The sequence below is a fragment of the Asterias amurensis genome, chromosome 6 (genome assembly GCF_032118995.1).
Source record: "Asterias amurensis chromosome 6, ASM3211899v1".
NCBI lineage: Eukaryota > Metazoa > Echinodermata > Asteroidea > Forcipulatida > Asteriidae > Asterias > Asterias amurensis.
This window is the reverse complement of record NC_092653.1, coordinates 707,150-729,299: the sequence shown is the minus strand read 5'-3', so window position 1 is coordinate 729,299 and position 22,150 is coordinate 707,150. Positions and strand designations below refer to the sequence as shown.

The following is a 22,150-nucleotide window of genomic DNA, read 5'->3' as shown; positions in this document are numbered from 1 at the left end:
TTCCTTTCATTTATAACATTTTAACAGGAAGACACAATTACATCATACATATTCATTGCCATCGATCTGCCTTTGGACCTCACCTGTTCCCTTTGTGTACTGAGCTTCCGGTGCAAAGCCAACATGGCCGCCGAACTTCCGGTTGTGTTCTGAGATAATGGCTTTGTAGGGATTCCTAATGATGAGAACGGCAGCTTCGAACTGTCTGACGTGTTTCTCATCGAAGCGATGTGTTTTCACTCCTATCGTATTCCCCTTTGTCCATTTCTCCCGCTCCCCCATGAACCCTGGAGTGCAAACAGTCAAAAAAAATATATATATATGCGATAAATATTGATCATTGGCTGACTTTCCAGGGGTTGGACATGAAGTTGAGCGATTGTACGTGCACGAGGTTGACACAAAATCCATTTTAAATGCAGGATAAAGCAGCATTCGCGTCACGTGAAAACTTATGGAGTGACAATCATGATTCCAACAATGGTTAATGGAACACAGTACCTTGGATCGGTCGAGTTTGGTCTTTGAAAAGCGTTTGTAACCGTTTGTAATAAAATGCATATATGGTAAGAAAGATGTTTTAGTATATAGAATACCAATGATCCACACAAATTTGCCTCGAAATCGCGTGGTTTTCCTTTTACATTGCGAACTAACACGGTCGGCCATTTATGGGAGTCAACAATTTGACTCTCATATCATAAAGTTAATGACCGATAGTCGACGACGTAAATGAAAACCACGCAATTTCGAGTAATACTTGTGTATTAATTATACTTTTAAAATATCTTTCGCATCATATGCATTTCATAACAAACGGTTACAAACGTTTTTTTTTAAAGAGGCAACGTGTTCTATTAAGAACAGACATGTTTTCCCCCATCTCTGTCAAATCTAGAGGGTCTCTTCAATATTCAACAGTATTGCGGCCCTTGCAAACGCACTTGTTACATGTTATCTCGAATAACCAACATTAGTTATGAAAATAACAAGAACATGTTCTTCAAATACATACAGAATATCATAATAATTCTGAACAACTTCTGAAAATCTCTGATAATGTTAAATGAATTCGTTTCTTCATTTTACTATACAGCAAAACTTCACTCGGCACAACGTCTTGGTTAGTTTCAAACACCTTCGTCATTCTCATTTCCTTTGGTGATTATCAAGTCCAACTTTGAAAGATAATGAGGGGAGACATAAATAGTATCAAGTGAATCATGACGTTCACACAAGCACCATTTGTCGACTAGTGACTGATATTAACTGGTACTCATGCCAATTTAGGTACCACGCAATAGCGACACTTTAGTCTACTTGGTCCTTGTGCGGACTAAGCCATGTCGAGAGTCAATACCCACCTTGTTTAAATAGAACACCGTCATTATAAAAGCTACCCGTGTAGATACCAGTTGCCCTCTCTATAAGATAACGCACCCAAGTATTACCGGAACCAGGGAAACTTGATACTGCTACCAATGGCATGGTACCCTCAGGTTTCAGAGTAATAGTGCCATTGCAACGTGTATCTGGAATGAGAAAAGAGATTGGGACCAGTGGCAATTAATATCTAATAGCATCATGGTACCATCGTAATTCAAAGTGAGACTACAGTATTGATAAGGTATCCAGCTTGGTAGCAATTTCGATCAAGTATCGGTAAGTGTCAATTTAAGGTAATATTGCTAGCTTCAGACGTAAACATAATTATGTACCGAATATGCCAATTAAAACCCTTAAGTGCGTGGCAAGCAAAACTATCAAAACTATTCAAATTGTTAATATTTTCAACCACACCAACCAACGTTTAACTAAAACAGGTGGTGACTTTTTTACAAGCACAGGTCTAGATCTGCTTGAGTCCTTTAATTATCCAGTAATTGATTTATTTCCCTAATCAGCTAAGCTCTTAAAGGCGCGTGGCGTGGGAACACTCAATGACCTTATCCCGACGAGCAAAAGAGTTGACATTAAACCACAACCTCATCACATTTCTTTTTTAAAGTCACCTGGAAATATATATTTTTTTTCTTTCAAAAATAAGAGTATATGCTTACGAACAATAAAACAGTTTTTTCAGTAATTGTTTGTCACGATTTATATGTTTAACAAATATATAAAGTTGTTTGGGGGGCTGACTCCGCCTACCCCTTTTGTGACGTCAATCGAGGCAGACTTTGCCTGCAATGCGTATAGTAAACACACATGTTAAGTACATGTACGTCCAAGTCGTGAGTTGGTACGTTTCAAAAAGTGTTTTTCTGCATTCAGCAGCAATACACCTGGTCGGCATTGCCGGAAAAAAAACAAAAAAAATTTTTTTTGAAACGTACAAACTCACGAATTGGTCCGAACATGTACTTTGCAATTGTGTTTACTCTACGTATTACAGGCAAAGTCTGCCTCGATTGACGTCACGAACAGCGCCCTCTCGGGTCGGGGTCTACTCTTAAATTTGTAAATAACATAAGAACTGATTTTGTAAAACCTTAGTTAACTGTTTATTCACATTCCACTCATCAAAACACATATATTAGTGGCAAAAGCTTTATTTAAAAAAAATACCACTTCCAGGTGACTTTAAGATCCTGTACAAAAGAAACCTCTGATCTGAACCCACAACTTTCTTAGATTATGTGGAATGGACCATTCTAGGATATCAATGAATTTGAAATTACTTAATCAGTGATTATGTGGTAGGATTTATTGGACCTTCGGCCAGGTACAAGGTTTTAAACGACTGCTTTAACGTCACCAAACGTTTCGTTTGAAGCTTTGCATGGTGTGAATAATTAGGAAGAAACTATAAATAAATAGTAAACTAGTAGGGTGAGTGTTGGCTGAGAAAAGAGCCGATGGGGTCTCGACGCTTCGAACAGTATTCTCCGCTCGTCTACTCTTTCTCATGACGCTTTCTCATGTATACTCTTTCCACTGAAGACGAGCAGTGTATACTGTTCGAATCGTCGAGACCAGACCGGCTCTTTTCATAGCCAACACTCCTACTAGGAGATGTACACTGGTTGTATAGTACCCGCAAGTTTACTATTTATTTAGTTTCTTCCTAAATGTTAAAATAAGTTGTTTGTATTGCATTACCTTCTGCCGCTGTTTGGTACAATGACACCGCGCCGTCTCCTCCGCAATAATACTTGACATCACCTCTACATGGAATGTTACAATCACCCAATGGTAGCACTTTCTGCATACGGTATTCAGGACTGAAGGCTCCACAGTGACACTCTGTTCCTGCTCCTAACGCGGCCAGAGGAAACTTCTAGGAGAGACAAAGAAGGAGAAGAAGAAGAAGAAGATTCGGATAAAGGGGATTGCATTGTCTAGTAACACCCAACCTTTCAATATAAACTTTAGCTGATTAAGTGAAAAAAAAATAATGAAGTACAAAACACAATAATAGGCCTACGCGTTTATATGAGTTCGGGAATAAAGGGCAGAGTGCATGGTTGGGGCGCCCTAAAGCCTGAACACTGTTGAATAGACCTTCTCGAAAAAAAAAAAAAAACACAAAAACAAACATTGCGCAAGCGCCAACTGTTGAATGGGGTGCATGCTGGTCTAGCTAGCAATCAAACTTATCCCTAGCTAGACCAGCATGCACCTCATTCAAAGCAAAACGCGAGCACCCGAGTATTTCCGATAAGGTCTATATGGACGCTTTTATGGCACACCATCATACACCATGCCATCCATCAACTATAAGACCTAAATCAGTCCCGTTGTGGCAGTTTCAACTTTCCGCCGTGTTCAGTTTTCCGAATGACCAAATACGGTAACATTACGTCATGCGACGCCTGCGCACAGCAAGCGGAAGTAGTCAATTGTTATATGCTTTACTGAGTCCCGGAAAACTGAACACGGCCACACCGTCTTTTTGATAGATATTAATTTATTTACTGAATCATTGCACAACCTGCTGCTAAGAATCAGCTATAGAACAAGGCAAATGTGTTCTTATTCCGATGGGGGGGGGGGGGGGGGGGTCGAGTAGACCTTATATAAAATGCCCCAGTACTACGAGAATGAATTTCAAGAGGATGTCAGGGACGAGCCAGACGTATCGGACCACTGCATTCAGCGTCTGGAACTAAAAGCAAAGTTATAAAGTAGCCTATTTCATTTCAAGCACTCCATACTGGAGAGGAGTTGTAAACGCGTTTTGAATAAGGCTACAAATTTAATATTTAATTGATATCTGGAGAGTGGAATGAATAAAATAATAGTCAAGCATAATTAACACATTGTAATGCAACGATCATTGTAAATAAAGCCTTTTTGTTAATTCATTTGTTTTACCAGCTGTGTGCCAGACCTCTTATCACCTTTTCACCTTTTCCACTCGTGTTTTTGGTCTTTAAAAATGATACCGTTTCTCTTTAAAGGGGCATCATGTTTTCCAGAGAGTAACCCTCTGCACTTTTTCCCCCCTGTTTCACATGGAAATTCAGAGATCATACCGACGATACCAGAGTCCACAAACCGAACTAGTAAACACCGATTACTATTTTTAACTAATTAATTTAATGATAACGCTTCCCTATCTTAAATCCATCCAAAAGAAGTATACTCACTTAAGAAAAACAGCCATTTAATTGTACCGGATTGTTATTAATATTAACTCCACAGATAACTCATAAGCCGATTGTCTCAGACTTAAAATTAATAGGTTACTTCCATGACTTCAATAAAGGGATAAAACAACGTGAACTTTAAATCCTCGCTCCCATCTTCCATGTTGTTCTAAGTAAATTCACAATCTGATCACCAATCGTCTTATCTGATTGATACAGGGATGTGAATTAAAGAGACAAGAAATAACCCCGGCTAATAATTCCGCCAGTCTGCATCAATATTTGATCCAGCCTCACTCCCGCGGGATTTAAGAAACCGGGACGTTGTTTATTCAGCCCTTGAAAGTAGAGGTTTCCGTCGAGGGACGTATTTCTAGAGTTGTCCCAGTCTTAAGACTACCGGTGAGAAGTTGCATGATTAAAATGCAAGGATCAAAAGATTCCCGGTAGGTTTGAAGCCCCGAGATTTGATGGAATGATGGACAAAAAGGAAAGGACATTTTATAAGAAATCTGGAAGCTTCTGAAAGGATGTTATCTCGTCTGAGTAGTATACTGCGGCTTTCTCTATTCATCAATTGATGATGTGCCTAATGGGATGGAGCATTCTTTTACATCATCAACAAAGTACACCACGCTTAAAGATTCAAAATTAATCTAGTCCCAAAGTAAACTGATGTTATTTAATTTACTTATCATTCACAAAGAGTTAAGCATTGAAGAGTTTACGGTCAACTTCCTAGCCGAGGTCGTAATCAAGAATTAAGATGAAAATGGGATTTGAAAGCATTCATTGGAACAATTGCGAAATGCTATTAATAATGGATTCCATCATTTGAGTTTGTTTACATCACTGGCATTTATTAATGTACGAGTTACTTATCAATTTTTCTATTGAGTTTCAACATGGGACTTTCAATCGGAATGAAAATAAACTGCAATACCGATGGTCATAAATTATACATGCCGTCGAGTTGAAAGCATTTCTCCACCTTTCAATGCATTTATTTATTAATTTATTTATTTAGGGGCAGAAGGTCAATGTCTCGAGAGGAAAACGACGCGAAAGACTTAAAATGAGACATGCATTTGAAATTAATTAAATTCGAAAACCAGTAAGCACTCTGGTTATATACTAAGCAGATAGAACGAGCGAAAATTGGTATTGGAAATATTATTTAAACTTGTTTAAAATTTGTGTGTTTATCATTTGATAAGGGATTATATAGGGTAGCTACTAGTTCTTTTACGGTCGTTTAAAACAGACATGGTCGATTGCCGTGTGATATAAAGGCGTGAAGGCCTAGGGCGAGGGCCTTTATCACACGGCAAATATTATTTAAACTTGTTTAAAATTTGTGTGTTTATCATTTGATAAGGGATTATATAGGGTAGCTACTAGTTCTTTTACGGTCGTTTAAAACAGACATGGTCGATTGCCGTGTGATATAAAGGCGTGAAGGCCTAGGGCGAGGGCCTTTATCACACGGCAATTCGACCATGCAAGGTTTCAAAACGACCGTGAAAGAACTAGTAGCTACCCTATCATTCCCATTCATAAATACCTTTTGGTAAAAAGGCGCAATAAAGTAAGAAACTCTGTAAAACTTATCCGTTTACGATGTGCTTTAGCTCTGTATGTTTCCACCTCCGTGGTATGTTCAGTATACATGTTACACGTGCGCGTGAGTTTTCCGGTTCCGTTCGTGCGCATGCGCGTATAGTCTTGGTGCATATTCGCTGGTTTTCCTTTCACACACAGTGCGGCCAACTCACCAGCAGCGCATGCTTCGCCCGTAACAAGAAACGTCTTGCATCAAGACTAGCGCGGAGTCTCCGCTCACAACCGGTTATAAACAAAGGTTTAAACACCCCCACGTGACGCGCTCTCCACCACTACTGAGGAATAGCGAAACTGTCTGAGGTATTTATGAATGTGTTAACACTTTTTTCTCGTAATTATCGATCAAGAAATTTTGCCAAAATCTCATGTTTTTTAAAAACTTGCTATTTTCTACCGTTGATGGCGTGCGGCAAAATATAATACTTTCACGTCATTTTTGTGAGGGATGTAACTTGTTATCCATGTTGCAACAAAGTGGTTGTACAAAACGGAGCTTCCGACAACGTGTGTGAATCTTGTTGGCGAATCTTTTTAAAAAAGCTCCCGAAACGACATTTAAAGTGATTGATGCTTGTCCCATAGTTAGAACCTGCTTAGTGAACTCATTTCCTCATTTGAGTTGAACGCATAGATTTAAGTAACCCTACAGCCTTACAACCCTCAAGTCACACGTTTTAATTGTAAATCCTTTAAAACTTTAATTACCTTTTCCGAACATGTAGCGATGCATGACGTAATGGTCAATTTGTCATCAAAGGTGACGAAACCATCAAGGAATATGGACTGTTTCCACGGCGTGATGGGCCGCGGAAGACAAGCTCTGAAATCATCCGCTAGTCCGGTGTCTAATGCTGCAATTTGCTGGGCTGTTATCAAAACAGATGAAAGAGATAACGAACAATTTATAATTTGAAGATAAAACAAAAATGAAAAGAGAGAGAGAGAGAGAGATGTTCGTTTAGCTTGAGTTACAAGATAGACATTGATGGACAAGACTGTCATGATGGTTGCAGCGCCCTCTGTTGTTTAAACACTTAACAAAATAAGTGCATTCTTAGCATCAACATCATGTAACATTGCTTTATTGATTACTAAATGAGCAACCATGATAGTTACCATATTTATGACAGGAAGACTTAATTCAACTGACGGTACAATGAAGCCATGTTGCTGCTCAAGTTCATTGCGTTTTGGCGGTCGAAACCAATAACTGTTCAGTTCATAACCAATGGCCACTTTAATAATATAAACAACTGGTTACGACCCCGAAACAACCAAAGAATACTTTTTGAATTAAATCAGAATGTATGGTGTATGAGCAGAACCATATCAGCCCGTCAACACTGTAATATCTAGCTTTATCGCCCCATGTTTTCAAATGCAAATGCTTACAACTGACATCCACTAAGTGCCGGAAGAACTTGGCTTTAAAGCGGCTCAACAAGTCTAAGCCCTTTCCAAGCTAGGGTGAAGTAATGAATAGGAGGGTGTCGGCTTTACAAGCCTAAGCGTCGGCTTTGCAAGCCAAAGCACTAACTGTGTGAAGTGGGGAGGGGTCCCCTTTAATATCCCTCTTGACAGTCACGTGACAATAGCTCATGGTCTCTGATATATTGATGCAGCTTTAAGGTTGAAACTGTCAGAGAGTGCAGCCTGCCCCTACAGCAACCACAGAAAGTGATTTATGCGTCGTTCCTCTATTTATTGGGAGTCAAAATGTGGCGTACGGAACATTCTCATTGAATTAATGAGGAGCTGTGCTTGAAACGAGACTAGGCAATTGATTTTGAGTTTATGTGCCCATGTGTTCTCATTGTTTTATTACTTATTTATTAATACAAAATTACAACCAACAACAACAACAACAACAACAACATGAATATTCTAACATCAGCCTATATCAATGCCGAATTGCTTTACAAAAGTATTTTACAAATTTCAAGTAGTGATTTTATTACGTGTATATCTCATCTTACGGTATTCAATTCTGTCACACATAACGCTGAAAGAAAGTCGGAGCTGAATACATCGTTAGCGAACAATTGCATTGAATTCGCTGCATTCTGCTATTCATCGTCAACATGACACAACCATAATATGATTGTTGTTTGTTTAGAATTTATTCAAATCAAGGTCAGGCTGAAATTTGATGAAAAAAGGTCTGGCCCTTTCCGTATGATAAGAATCTATATTCGTTATTGATACTGCACCCAGGAGACATGTTAAAGATGGCGACGGCATAGTTTGAGTCTATGAGATATTTCCTGTGCATCTTGGTTGCGAATCAATACACGCCTGAAGGGAATTACGGCTGGGTCTCATTCAGCGTCATTTCAATGTTTTTAGTTATTTAGTCGATCTATCCCTGCCATTGATTTTGTAATCATAGAGGCATTTTGCAGCGGAAGTTAGCCGTGTTGGATGACAGCACGGACCATACATCAGCAATTCATGCAAATTCACGCTAGAAATCATCCTGTGGACAACTCACTGGCTTTAAAAGTGAATATAATAAATAGGTCATGTTTATATATGACTACTTTTTATACTGATATGGTAAATAAGGCACCACTGTGGTCATGTTTGGAAAGTTGCTGCTTCTAGTATAATAAGCTCCTCTCTTTAAACCAATAATAATTTGCAGTGCTGAAGCTTCTATCGAATGTAATTATATTTGAATCAAGATAAGGCACAGCAAAGCTGATGTTCCTGTTAACTTTCGTCTGACCTAAGCCATGATGTTATCACGTATAGTCTTGTGACATTGTTTCTGAATCTTTGAGCAACTCATGATGTTTCCTTATCTTACACCTTCCAACCAGTGGGGTGGGGCTCATGTTTGAATCCGTTTGATCCGGGGACCATCAATCAAGGAACCGGAACTAACCAGTCTAACCCAATCAAGGGTACAAACCTTGATCCGGATCCAACTCGGTCTCGTAAAAATGTCTAATTAGTAGTAGATTTCAAAAGTGAAGGGGCCATTTATCTGCTCGTTAATTAACAACACGATGTAACTATCGCCATTAAGAACAAGCTAGATAGTGCAGTGACTTCCAACTTAACTACTATATTGTTGTGAGGTAACAAAAAGAAACACATGGACAAAGGGCCAATTTACCAAAAGTCACCTAGAGGTGAAGTATCACCATTAGTTTATTTAATGGCAATACTAAACATTACTCAAATGAAAGTGGTTTGATAATAATTGATGAACGAGTGGGCGGATCTTGTTGTTCCCGCCCCTCATCTACTGTCCTTCGATAGTCTAATTGTATGGACAAGATTGGTTTGCTTGGAACATGAAGAAAGGGTGACTTTGGGCCAGTTATTTCACTGTCATTTAACACTACATTATTTCCACACAGCTACTTAGACTCGGGCTGGATGGGGACAGGGGGGTCCCAGTTCTTAGATTTGATGTCTAGTATGGACCATGTGACCTTTGTTTACAATAATGTGTTTTTCTACCAGGCAAGCAGGAAGTCAAGGCTTTTTTTTTTTTTTTTTTTTAACACGTGGTGTCACAGGTTACATTGTCTATACTCCATCCATCAAGGAAACTATTGCAGATAAATATTATTACTATACCTCATACATATTCATGACCGAGATTCGAGTTCTTACTGGTCCATTCATCATACGCCTCTCTTAATACTTATGCATGACGTCATAATTCTTACCCAAAATGAGGCTATGGGCGCACTTCCCCCATCACTTGCAGTGGCTGCGCCCATCGCCTCGTTTTGAGTAAGCATTGTGACGTACCTCATGCATAAATATTAAGAGAGGCGTATCACCATTGATCTCCATTATACTGACTGGATAGGACATCGCGTCTAAACGCAGGCCGCGCGCGTATTTTTTAAAACGGGTGAAGACCGTTCGTCACACGAAATGCGCTGTACACTTTTAAACGGAGTTGCTGCAAGCAGAGAGAAGTTTTCGTCCTTTTAATTGTCATTTGGGGATAAATACAACTGGAGTCGGATCAAACAAACTAAAAATGCTGATGGTGAAGTCGTGCGCGGCTGTCAATCACTGGAGGAGGGTAAACTGAGTCGGCAAAGGGATTGTCTTTCCATAAATAGGTAGGTAGGCCTTTGCATTTTTTTAGCGATTCATATTATTATTGTTATGTCTAACGTTACAAATATAAGCCGGAAATTTAAACTATCTTTCATAAAATAATTATTATAGGCCAAGTATTTGTTATTTTTACCGAGCAATACTATTTTTGTTTTCGCTCCGTTACAGATGGTTGTCTGGAATCGACGAGGACGGGAAGCCCGGATTTCAACAGATGTTTGTCATAGCATCAATAATTAAAAGGTTCGGGAAAGCGACAAGTATATGCGAATTATGTACAGACGATACAAGTTCGTTGAGAGGATCAGTCATCTCGGAAATAGCCGACTTCGTTATTTGTGACCAAAATAAAAATATTTATTTCTGGCGGAACAGTAAAACGGTTATGGAAGTTTTGCTGTTGGGATTGTTTTTCAATTAGCATGATGAATAGAAGCTTCACAATAAAAAGTTTAAATTTGTTAACGGAGTCAACTCTCACTTATCACATTGTAGTTTGTTTTCATCTTTCTTGTTCTTTTCCCTCGATTTTAGCGAGTATGTAGTTCTCACTCTAGTGCCTACTCGAATTGTTTATTGTAGGAGCGACTCTTGTTTTGTCTTTATATGGTTTATTGCCATTTTCTCAATGAACTGAAAGAATAAAAAAAAACATGTACCTGAATCCCAATACAGTTTCTCGGCCGAGTGTTTGTTTAGAAATTTAAATATCATTATCATAATACTAATAGGGTATTTGATAGAAACAAATGTAAAGTTAGTTTGCTTTATTGCATTTCACTCAGAAACTTTTTCATACTTCAAACTATCGATCGTCATGTTTCCCCCACATTTCTATTCTCAATTTACAACTTCAACTGACAGACTCAAACCCGACCAAGTGCACATTAATTTACCCGTTTGAAGGAATTGCGCCGCCATTGTTGGGCCGCGTGTTTATGCACGCAGCATAGCGCAATGTCCTATCCAGTCAGTATAATGGAGATCAATGCGTATCACATGCAAGGTGCCATTTTTGCTATTTACCAAGCGCGCACGCGAGTATTAACGCACAAGGTAAATGCGCATGACAAGTAAAATAGCGCCCGGGTAGCCCAGCGCTATTTTCTACTTGTCATGCGCATTATCATTGTGCGACTGGTCAGCCCGGGCGCAACCTCGCTACCATGGTCAGCGCGCCGTATCACCCGCTAGCTCTGCGTACGTCTCTAACATAGATATAGAATAGAATAACTAGATCGGCCGCGCGTACATACGCGGGTTCTGGCATGGGGGCCGCCATTGCCTATCTCCCGTTAGTCTGGTTCCCAGACCCAAAAATCTCCGACTAGGCTCTGTCGAATTTAGGGTCCGGTATCACTCAAAATCACGTGACCAAAAAGGAGGAATTCCTCCTCTTTCGAAGTTATCCGAAATGTTCCGAACGTGTTGTCGTCAACATTCGGACAGTATCGTTGATGTTCGGTACGGACTCGTTTTTATTCCAGTTATTGCCAATGCAGGCGTTGTGCCTAAATAAAGCGTTTGCAAAGCGATGCGACAAGTTCAAAATATATTAACCTGGGAAATCGCTCAGGGATCTGGTAAGTTTTTGTCATTTTTCTTCAAAAATTTTTTTTCAAAGGTGTTTTGACTTGAGTGTTCATTAGACATTGATTGAGGATTAAGTTTAATGATTTTTAAAAAGTGGTAAAAATGGGGCAAAATCTGTTGACTAGCTGTCGAAATTATACGTGTTGAACCAGATTGTCATTAATTGACGATCAAAATAATCTCGTAACCCTCCGGCCTGGCGGCCGTTGGGAGGAGGGTTACGTTATCGCAACTAGTAGACGTGCAGACATGGTTTCCCTGGAGATGTACCCGACCCTGACAAGTTGCGTCATGCTCTATTTTTAACCGTGGGTGATACCTGACCTAAGATTTTTAACAAGAGACGTCAAGGAATCTTTGGTCAGGGAACCAGACTAATCTCCCGTGTACATTTTCTGTGCGTTGCCGTCAGCACGTGACTTTTTGCCGTCAGCACGTGACATTTAGCGCGTCAAAGGCCTATCTCCCGTGTTCATTTTTGCGCGTCGCCTTTCGAATGTGAAATTTTTACCATGGCGAACATGGCGAACAAAAACGTTTTCTCACAGGCAATGGCGTGTATGTACGCGCGGCCGATATAGTTATTTTAATTCTATATCTATACGCCTTTCTTAATATTTATGCATGACGTCATAATTCTTACCCAAAATGAGGCTATGGGCGCACGTCCCCCATCACTTGCAGTGGCTGCGCCCATGGCCTCATTTTGAGTTAGCATTGTGACATACCTCATACATAAACATTAAGAGAGGCGTATACGCAAGACTTGTCTGGCGCCCTGACTTCTCACGATCGACAAGCGGAGAATCATGAACACGCACGAACATCGCTCTAGCGACATCCAACAGAACAAACTTATCGTGGTGCGTTTTATTTTACAGTCGTAACTTTCCCTTGCTCCAAACAACTGAATATGTACGAAATACAGTAAAATAAATATAACATGGTTTATTCCGGATGACTAGTCGATGTAAGCTCCCCTCGGTATTGGCTCGGGGAGCTAATATGGACTAGTCACCCTCAAACCATGTTATATTTGTATAGTACGTCATTGCACTGTTTCCTGGTACTTTGACATAAAAGCATCGTTCCAATTCATGGCCTTACCTCAAGTCGTTCCTCATTTATGACTAGAGTTGACTGGCGACGCATTAAAGACCAGACTACATCATGAATCATTCCGTACAATAGACGCATCCTCGCATCGTTAAATGAGCTTTTTAAATTGAACAATCCAGACGAGGTTTTTATTTAATTTAAATGCCATTAGTGTACAAGGGTTCAATGACGAGTGCTGTGTTCTTGGTAGTCAACTTTAAAGAGGCTGCATTTGGTCATGACTGTTGGTGATTAAGATTGGTTTAAAGGGTAGCATGGGGCTCGTCTTGGTTTGAAGGGGAACATGGGGCTCGTCTTGGTTTGAAGGGGAACATGGGGCTCGTCTTGGTTTAAAGGGGAACATGGAACTCGTCTTGTCGCGATGGTTAATCAGGTCGACAACAAAATGAACAATAATAGGATCTCAATGGAACAGCCAAACCAATAATTTACCGAGTCTCAAATTATTGCAATCAACATACATGTTTCCCTTGTGGTGTATTATATGATATATATATATATAGGCCTATATAATGGCCTGACGTTTCAAGCCCGGTAAAATCTATCTGGAAGGCTGAATGGGTTTGAGGTTTGACTTTGCCTCTATAGAGGTATCAAAAGCGATATCCGTAATCAGAGCCGTTTACTGTTTTGCTACCATCGTCGACATAATAAATATGACAATGTACATAAATAGCGGCTTTGGCTAGGACTAGATCTGCCTATTAGCTTAAACAATAAGCCACACCCATAGTCGTATATAGTGTCTGATTTCTACAGAATCTAATGATTTCTATAAATCTAATACAGAGAATCCAGAAAGCAAGCTCAATCTAGCTCTATGGTTTTAGCCTGGTTTACATGACGTGAATAGAGATGGCTAATCCAGATGTTTTTCTAGCATTGACCTCGAGGTGACACGCTTCAAACATAGCAGGTTAACATAATAATGATCATCCAGGAAGTATGATGTCAATTGAGCAAATATTGCAAAGGTTGGACCCAAAAATAATGGCTCACACAAAATCAGGCAATCATTTTGGTTTTACCGATATTCACCGACGTGTGTTAGCACAGTGGAAAACATCACAGGCATATTACTGAACCCACGACCTTTGCAATTCAAGCAGCGTCATACCACCGAGTAGGGACTCTAGTTATACTAACTAGACTACCTAGTTGCCCGGTAGCTCGAAGCAGTTCGAATCATGTATGTTAGCAGCGGGTATCGCAACGATTTAAGGTATTAGAATATTACAATTTTGATACGAATTGTTTCAGAAATCTGATAACTTGAAAAGAGAAGCATTTTCTTGATGGTTACTTTCTCATTTTGAAGTAACTTGTTTCAAAAGATCGAAAGAGTTTAGTTCTAAACAGTTCTATAATGAAGATTTGAACGGTATCTTGATTACATCAACTATACTGTAGGCAATCAAGCTAGTTTGAGATGGTGGACGCACTCATGTGACACGATTGGGTTTGAGTAAATTTGTCTGTAGTCACCCAAACCAAACAGTGCACTCCTATAGTGGCCACCATACATCAAAAAGGCCAATGGACAGACCGTAGTGTAGTCCTGACATGCACCTTTAAGATGCATGGCTGAAGCCACACCCGACTGAAGATCTCTATTACGGAAGTAATGATGATTCATTATCAGTGACAGAGCAGATTAGACAATTTCATAAGATTCGAATAAAGACACTTTTAAAAGGAAAACTGTCAAGTTGGTGGCTTGAATTACACTCCTTCCTCAATTTTAAATTAGGTTAAAACAAAATTTCTGAGAAACAATTCTTATAAACAAGTCAACGCACAGAGTAGGTGGGTCCAATCGCCACTGGTTGTAGATACTGGTGTTTCGCACAACGTAGTGAACACATTAAATTAATAGTTGTTATTAGCAAAATAGCTGTTGCAAAAACAATTGTTCATGTTCTGTCCAAGACCACATTTATACTATAGGTGCTTTCGGTTGATTAGCAGTTTGCACAACTAGTTCTATTTTCTCATAGTATTTATATAATAACTTTAATGAGGACTCGTATAAAATATGCCATTTCACAAAGTGACAATTACTGGCGCACAAAATGATCCCTTTAACAAAACAGAGAAGACACACCAACGTGCAGAAGGTGATACATCTTATTGAAAGAGATGGGTTTTGAGTTCATCCTTGAATGTCGTGAGGGAGGAAGTCATATTTCTCAGTTGGGGAGGGAAAGGTACGACCGAGAGAAAGATCGGTTTCCCTATAAAGTAAATACTAGGAGAAAGAATTTGTAATTTCGATTGTAGTTGGTAGTTAATACGCATTACCTAAAATAGCAAATAAACATCTTTGTATATTAGGGTCTCGTTGTATAGAGCCTAGGGACCCATCATTATCATTATTCAATATTAATAAGATCTATTCAAGCTTCTGCATGGGTCTGTCATATTTTGCTCTTAATTAAAAATCGATCAAAGACAACAGAGATAAAGAGTACAGACCCATTGGTCTCCATAGGAAGCTTTGTTGCCACTATCATACACAGGCTCCATGTTCGAGTCTCGTGTTTTCCACTGAACACAATCTGCAATTATGTAGAATGTTGTTTTATGAAAGGAGATATTTATATGTAGGTTCCAATCTTGATACCCTACATGATTTCAAAAGAAGAATGAAATAGATTAAATTAACCAGTAGCTGATTTCATTTCAGTTCCATTCAAATGTATTGTCTCTTTACGAAATGTGACTTTTTGTAAACAAACATATTACGTCAAAAGAATGCCACAAACATTTTTTTTTTTAAATATTATATTCCAGACTGAACTGATTGGTGCAACTCCACTCACGTCAAATAATATATTTTAATATTTCTGGAGCCGGCCGAATACAGCAGCCTTCTTTCAATGGTTCAGCCTGTATCTCGCCCGCAGAGAAACGCCAGCGAGTCAGCAGTGAATCGCCAGACCATTAACCCGTCTTCTAAGCACGTCCGCATCGGAGACAAGAATTGAGAACAGGAGAACACAAGAAATCAGTGGAGACGATCAGAATGGTGAATGACGATGATAATGACCGGGGTGATCGTAGCTTGTGTGTGACCAGCGACACATGACCTGTTTGCCACGGTGCGTGAGTAGGATTCTAAAAAACCAGTAATGCACCATATGTCTGAATATGAATGACTTAAAGGCTTTGGACACCTCTGATAAAGACAAATATTCTCATTTGGTGTATCCCAACATTTGCAGAAAACAGCATATCTCAAGTTAGAAATTACCTCTTTCTCAAAAACTACGTCACTTCAAAGGGAGCCGTTTATCACTGATATAAAACATTGAATGTTTTACACAAAACATTGAATGTTTTACACTATCAACAGGTCTTCATTGCTCGTTACCAAGTAAGTCGTTAAGCTAACAATTATAAAGTCCATTGCCTTTAATGCTACCATGTGCAACTCGGTTACCCTGAACACGATGCTGGGAGCTACCAAGCGCGCAATGACCCTCATTCATAAGACGGTACTCCTCACTGAAATTAATTCAGTACAAGACGTGTCTGTAATCTTCAAAGGATATATTCATGTTCCTGTAACTAGCTCTCATTTTTCATGCTTAAAATTCCACGGCCCCGTAATATAAAGGACTTAGGCCTTTACGCGTGATTCTGATGACGCAAACATGTACACAGTTCGCGATAAAGAAGTAAACTTATCCAATAAAACGAGTGCTGGTAGAAATCAGGGATATAACAAGCCGTAGAACACGTTTACATTGAAGCCATTAGTCTAGTTCATAACAAGAATCGCATGCAACCTTAAATAGGTAAACGTATTTGTATAGTGGAAGAAAAAAAAATCATCAACGAGAATTCACACAGTCTTTAGATCGTGATGATGGACTTTTACTAAAGCCACCAACAGTATCCATGGACCTGTACTCATTAGAGATTTTAAATAAGAAACTACAACAGCTTTATAACTTGTAAATCTTATATGGATATTGGAACTTGTTATATCTTAAGAAGAAACTATAAATAAGTAGTAAACTTGCTGCGGGTACAACCATGTGTAAATCTCTTAGGGTGAGTGTTGGCTGAGAAAAGAGCCGGTGTGGTCTCAACGTTTCGAACAGAAAACTCTGTTCGTCTTCAGGACGCCACTTAATGCCCAAGATGGTGGCCAGTGTATAGCAACTACGTCGCTTTTTCATAAAGCAGCCGCTCTCATTATATCACAAGTCCCAACCTTTTCCCAAAGGCACTGGACACGTTTGGTAAATGTCAAATTGGTGTATCCCAACATATGCATCAGATAACAAATATGTGAAAATTTGGGCTCAATTATTGGCCATCGAAGTTGCAAGAGAAGTATAAAAGAAAAAAAAACACCCGGCTTGTTGAAAGATTAGTGTTCTTTCATTAGAGGCATATATAAAAAGTTTTTATTATTTTAGTGAGAAATAACCTCTTTCTAAGAAAATATTAAGAGGGAGTCGTTTCTCACAATGTTTTAAACTATCAACAGCTCTCCATTACTCGCTATAAGTAAGTTTTTACGTTAAACAATTATTTCGAGTAATTTTTAATAGTATCCAGTGCCTTTAATAGTTTACATCTTAAGCTACATAAAGAAAACAAGCCAAGTTGAGCACAGTTTCCAGACAGACGTCAAGCACTGATCCCTCTGCGTCAGCCAAGCATAGTCTTCTTTTCATAGCTTCCCATTCTGTTGTCCCTATACACAGCTCCCATTTGTCAGTTATTAAATTATAATGCAAGCAGCCACCTGCTGTTGAGGTCATGTTTTATGCGGCCAGAGCAAAGGGACATCATTTTAATGACATTGCTGGCTAGTTCTCAAGACAAGAACACAAGGACATGCATATAGAGACACGGGTGATAGCACTATCTCTGCTGAAGTATTAATTATTCACTAAAACTAAATGATAACGCCCTCTGGGGGCCACGGGTTGGAACGGCTAACACTTGAAATGGGCAGAAAGTCACGTGCTCTTCCAATTAAAAACAGGGAAGGCTACTCATGTAGTCCACGCCCAACTGTGGGGGATTTCATGTTACATTCAAGACAAACCTGACGTAGCTAATTTACTCTTTCTATGGTGAACTATTTTATATCTATTTTATTTTAAGTAAATTTTGTTGCTCAGAAACATAAATTACCCGCCAAAATGGCAAGTAGGCAAACTGGACGATACTATAAATAACACATCCAGGCCAAGGGTAGCGAGGCATGTTCTCATCGGTAAAGGCACCCTATGAGGCTTAAAGGGCACAGGCAACGACAATGGGGCATGGAGGCAGACCTTCACACTTCATAAACCCGTTTGAGTAAACTCGGTGACGGGAATTTGGATGGTTGGCCATCTACTGACCGATGGAGATGGTTGAGTGTCAATTAGTGCCTGGCCGGTTTTTTATGTAAAACTACTAACATGGTAAAAGAAACATTTACCGTCTTTCAACCTCGCGTCCGACATCCAGTTAAAACCAATACCTTTTTGCAAAACCGGCGAAATGGCATGAAGCTTGGTTGATTCCTACTTGTTTCTTCCTTCAAAGTAAACCAGCACAGGATCCCTTCTTATGTCGGCATCATTGGTATGAACCATGACCGTATTATGCTAAACACATGGATACCTCCTTTAAAATGACACACCGCCGTAGAATTAAGTGTCTTTTTCAATAGTGTGCGACGTATGCTATCGATTTGGCGCAATATATCGGCGTCGCATACTCTCAAAACCTCATAGACACATTCTATATCATAATTTATTCATAAGTAGATAGCAAAATCATCAAATACACATTACTATAATACATACATTATTATAATCATATACAATACCTACAATGCATTATGGTCCGGCAATCCACCCTTTCATATTGACCATCTTTTATCCTCACCACTTTACTTCTATTGGTTCCCAACCACCAATTGTATATAAATTAGTAACTTTGATTGGCTATAAGTTTCCCGCTTTTTCTGGATGCCTTCCCTTACCCATAGCCCCTGTTTTTGTTCTGTTTTTGTTTTCTTTTTAATGAGATTGCATTTTGTCTGTGAGTGGGATTTGAAACTTTGCATGGTGGAAATACGATATGGAAAGGTTTGCGGTAACACGGTAATGACCATCTCTATTGAGTTGGGGTAGTTTTGCAAAGAACCGATGGTTTCAACACATGGTGTTACTGCAAACCATTCTATTTTTGTCTGCACTTCTGCCTATCTGAAGAAGGTCCGGTTTTGATCCAAAGCTATAAGGACATCTATACCCTACTCATTTCATATAGCTGTGTGTATATACAAACATAATTTTATCGAATTAAATCGTCTTTTATCACAATTCACAGTGCCGGATACATTTCTGTAGAGCTCAAATAAATTCAGAATAATAGCTGATCAAACTTTGGCATATCCCTATTCTGGACAGACTGTTTCGTACCAAAAAGGCTCTCATCAGAAGAATGACGAATGGCGATGACTTCTGCTAATGAGTGCTTTATTGTAAGAAACTGTGTGCCCAGAAAAGAGACATGCCAAAGTTTGATTAGCTCTTATTCTTGCTTTGAAGCTATACAGCTTAATTTATTCACCACCACATACTATCATCTGCATTAACATACTCATTATCCTTGTAAACCATTCATGGACATGAACACAATACTAAGCAGCACTCATCCATATCACCATTGAATACGTCATTCCAAAAACATGAGAAAACTTACTCGAGTTGACTTTGTGATACCGTAGTATATTGTCTTTGCAGACCAGCTATTCATTACGGTCAACGAGAGCAACTCATTGAGGGATTATTAGCGTCAGTAATTCCATTGTAGATGGGGCTTTTAATAATACCAGCATATTATCTTGGTAGTTAAACAAAGTGATGCAAAACACATAATAAAAAAGTAACCCAACAATAAAATGTGTTTAATAAAAAAAAAAGCAGGTGCTCCTATGTTATGCACGGTCACCTACTGAAAAATAAATAGTAAATGCACGTTTTCCAGGTCGTTTTAGAACTGGGAACCGGTTCCGCATGTTATAAGAACGACTCTTAAGTTTAGTTGATTAATGCTTTAAATATTGACATGCCTCGAAGTAATTGAATTGTATGGTTAAATGTATGGTTTTTGCCGAAATGTTCGGGAGAGTGTAAACTAATCACAAAATTGAGAAACAGTTTGATAAATGTGCCACAAACCAACGCTTCAACTGACTTTGAAATGAAATTGAACTCGTCTGTTAAAGCCATTATACACTTTCGGTAATCAGTATTGTCCAAGTCCCACTCTTCGTGTATCACAACTAATATATCAAATAACAAACCTGTGAAAAATTAGGCTCAATCGGTCATCAAAGTCGGGAGAAAATAACGGGAAAACCCACTCTTGTTTCCGCGCGTTTCGCCGTGTCATGACGTGTTTAAAATAAATCCGTAATTCTCGCTATCGAGAATTGACATTGTTTTAATGTTTTCTCAAAAAGTAAAGCATTTCATGGAACAGTATTTCAAGGAAAGTCTTTCACCATTACCTTCTGTAAACCCTGTAAATTATTTGTAAACATGTTAACTTTTTTTTTCTGTACCGAAAGTGTATAATGGCTTTAATGACTACAGTGAACTTAATCTTTTAAAGTTCATAACGGAAATGTTTCATTCATCACACGTGTCGAATAAATCAAGTGCACATGCTGATGCCATTTACCTATCACCGGTGCACCTGCAACGAACTAAACCTTGCGAAATCTGGTAACCAGACCCCACACAGCAACAGACAGACGCAATTAGTCAGTTTATAAGCCACTACACGTTTGGGACATCCAATAATACAGTACATATCAGATGTCTTTTCATTTTTTTTTCGCTGGCAGCGGACGTGTGAGTTCGCGAAGTGGCACGCTCGTTCGCACCTAATGGAAGGCGTGAACACCTATTGAATTTAATCCCATGTGGATATCATCTTCATTCATATGGTGTGACGTGGTTTTCACAGTCAGGTATAACGTAGTTATGAAAGGACGAGTTAACCATTGGTTAACTCGCCATTCGGTAAATCTCTGGCGAGTTCCGTCTGTTTAATAACGCTCTTATGAGCTGTATGGAATTACACTGTGCTCATTAAAGCTGAAAACTTAAATCAAAACCACTTGAATTCCCTTAAGGTCCCATCTAGAACATCAGCTTCAGTTGTTCGTAATGAACTAGGCTGGAAAACTCTTGAAGAAAGAAGAGCCGTTCATATAAATACCATGGTTTTTAAGTGTTTATCAGGCACTGTTCCAAGTTATCTTAGCAGTGTTTTTGTTCCAGTCAGTGAATTACACCGTCACCAAACTAGGAATAGCACTGTTGGTAATGTGACCCTCCTGCCCCCTAGAACAGAAAGTGGGAGAAGAACGTTTAATTTTAGGGGTGCCCAGGCTTGGAACAACTTGCCGCATAATCTGAAATCTCTACAGCCAAAAGAACTCAATCAATTTTTAACTCAACTCAAACAGCTCAGTTTATCCCATTCTTACTGACTTTCTTAATCCCAATTTTACTGGCTTTTGTCATTACTCCATTGAGGTTCATCTGTTTGTTTGTTTTTTGTATTTGGTTGTGTGTTTTTAATGGATGTGTATTTTTCCCCCTTTAAATTTCTTCGTCCTATTTAAAATCGTTTTTTATTTTTAGTTTCAAAATGTATGTGCATGCTTGGATCTAGTGCTTTTTTAAATGTATGTGCAATGTTTTTCTGTGTAAATTTGTAATATTTTTATCTTAAGTTCACTTCTGTAGTTTGTTATTAGCTGGGATCCATGGGAGATCAGTGAGTTTTTCTTACTGAATGGATTTCCCAGGATAAACAAGAAATAAATAAATAAATAAATAAATGATGCAGTTATATGAGATGGCTCTATTTTAATATCAGATGGGCCTGCTGGATTTATCAAGAAGGGAAAACCCAAAGGTTCTACAAAATGAAGCCGGTTAAAACCTAAAGATTAAAAACAAGAAGATTCAAAAATCTATTTTAATATCCAATCTCCATGGTGGATCTAGGACAAAGATCACAAAATGAATCTTCAATCTTCAATGGTGGAATCCTTATTCAGCTATATATAGCTTTACTAGGATGATGCAGAGTGA

The 22,150-nt window shown here is 38.9% G+C and overlaps 1 protein-coding gene across 2 annotated transcripts in view; it reads right to left on the bottom strand.

Annotated features, from left to right (window-relative positions):
* The window catches only part of LOC139938013 (sialate:O-sulfotransferase 2-like), a 67,726-nt gene that overhangs the window by 7,017 nt on the left and 38,559 nt on the right, over positions 1 to 22,150 (bottom strand). For both annotated transcript variants that reach the window (XM_071933363.1, XM_071933362.1), the window contains exons 5-8: positions 6,921 to 7,081; positions 3,103 to 3,280; positions 1,365 to 1,532; positions 84 to 287 (exon numbers count right to left, since the gene is read on the bottom strand). In XM_071933363.1, coding sequence (XP_071789464.1) covers positions 84 to 287; positions 1,365 to 1,532; positions 3,103 to 3,280; positions 6,921 to 7,081 — 711 coding nt within the window. The remainder of the gene's footprint in view (positions 1 to 83; positions 288 to 1,364; positions 1,533 to 3,102; positions 3,281 to 6,920; positions 7,082 to 22,150) is intronic.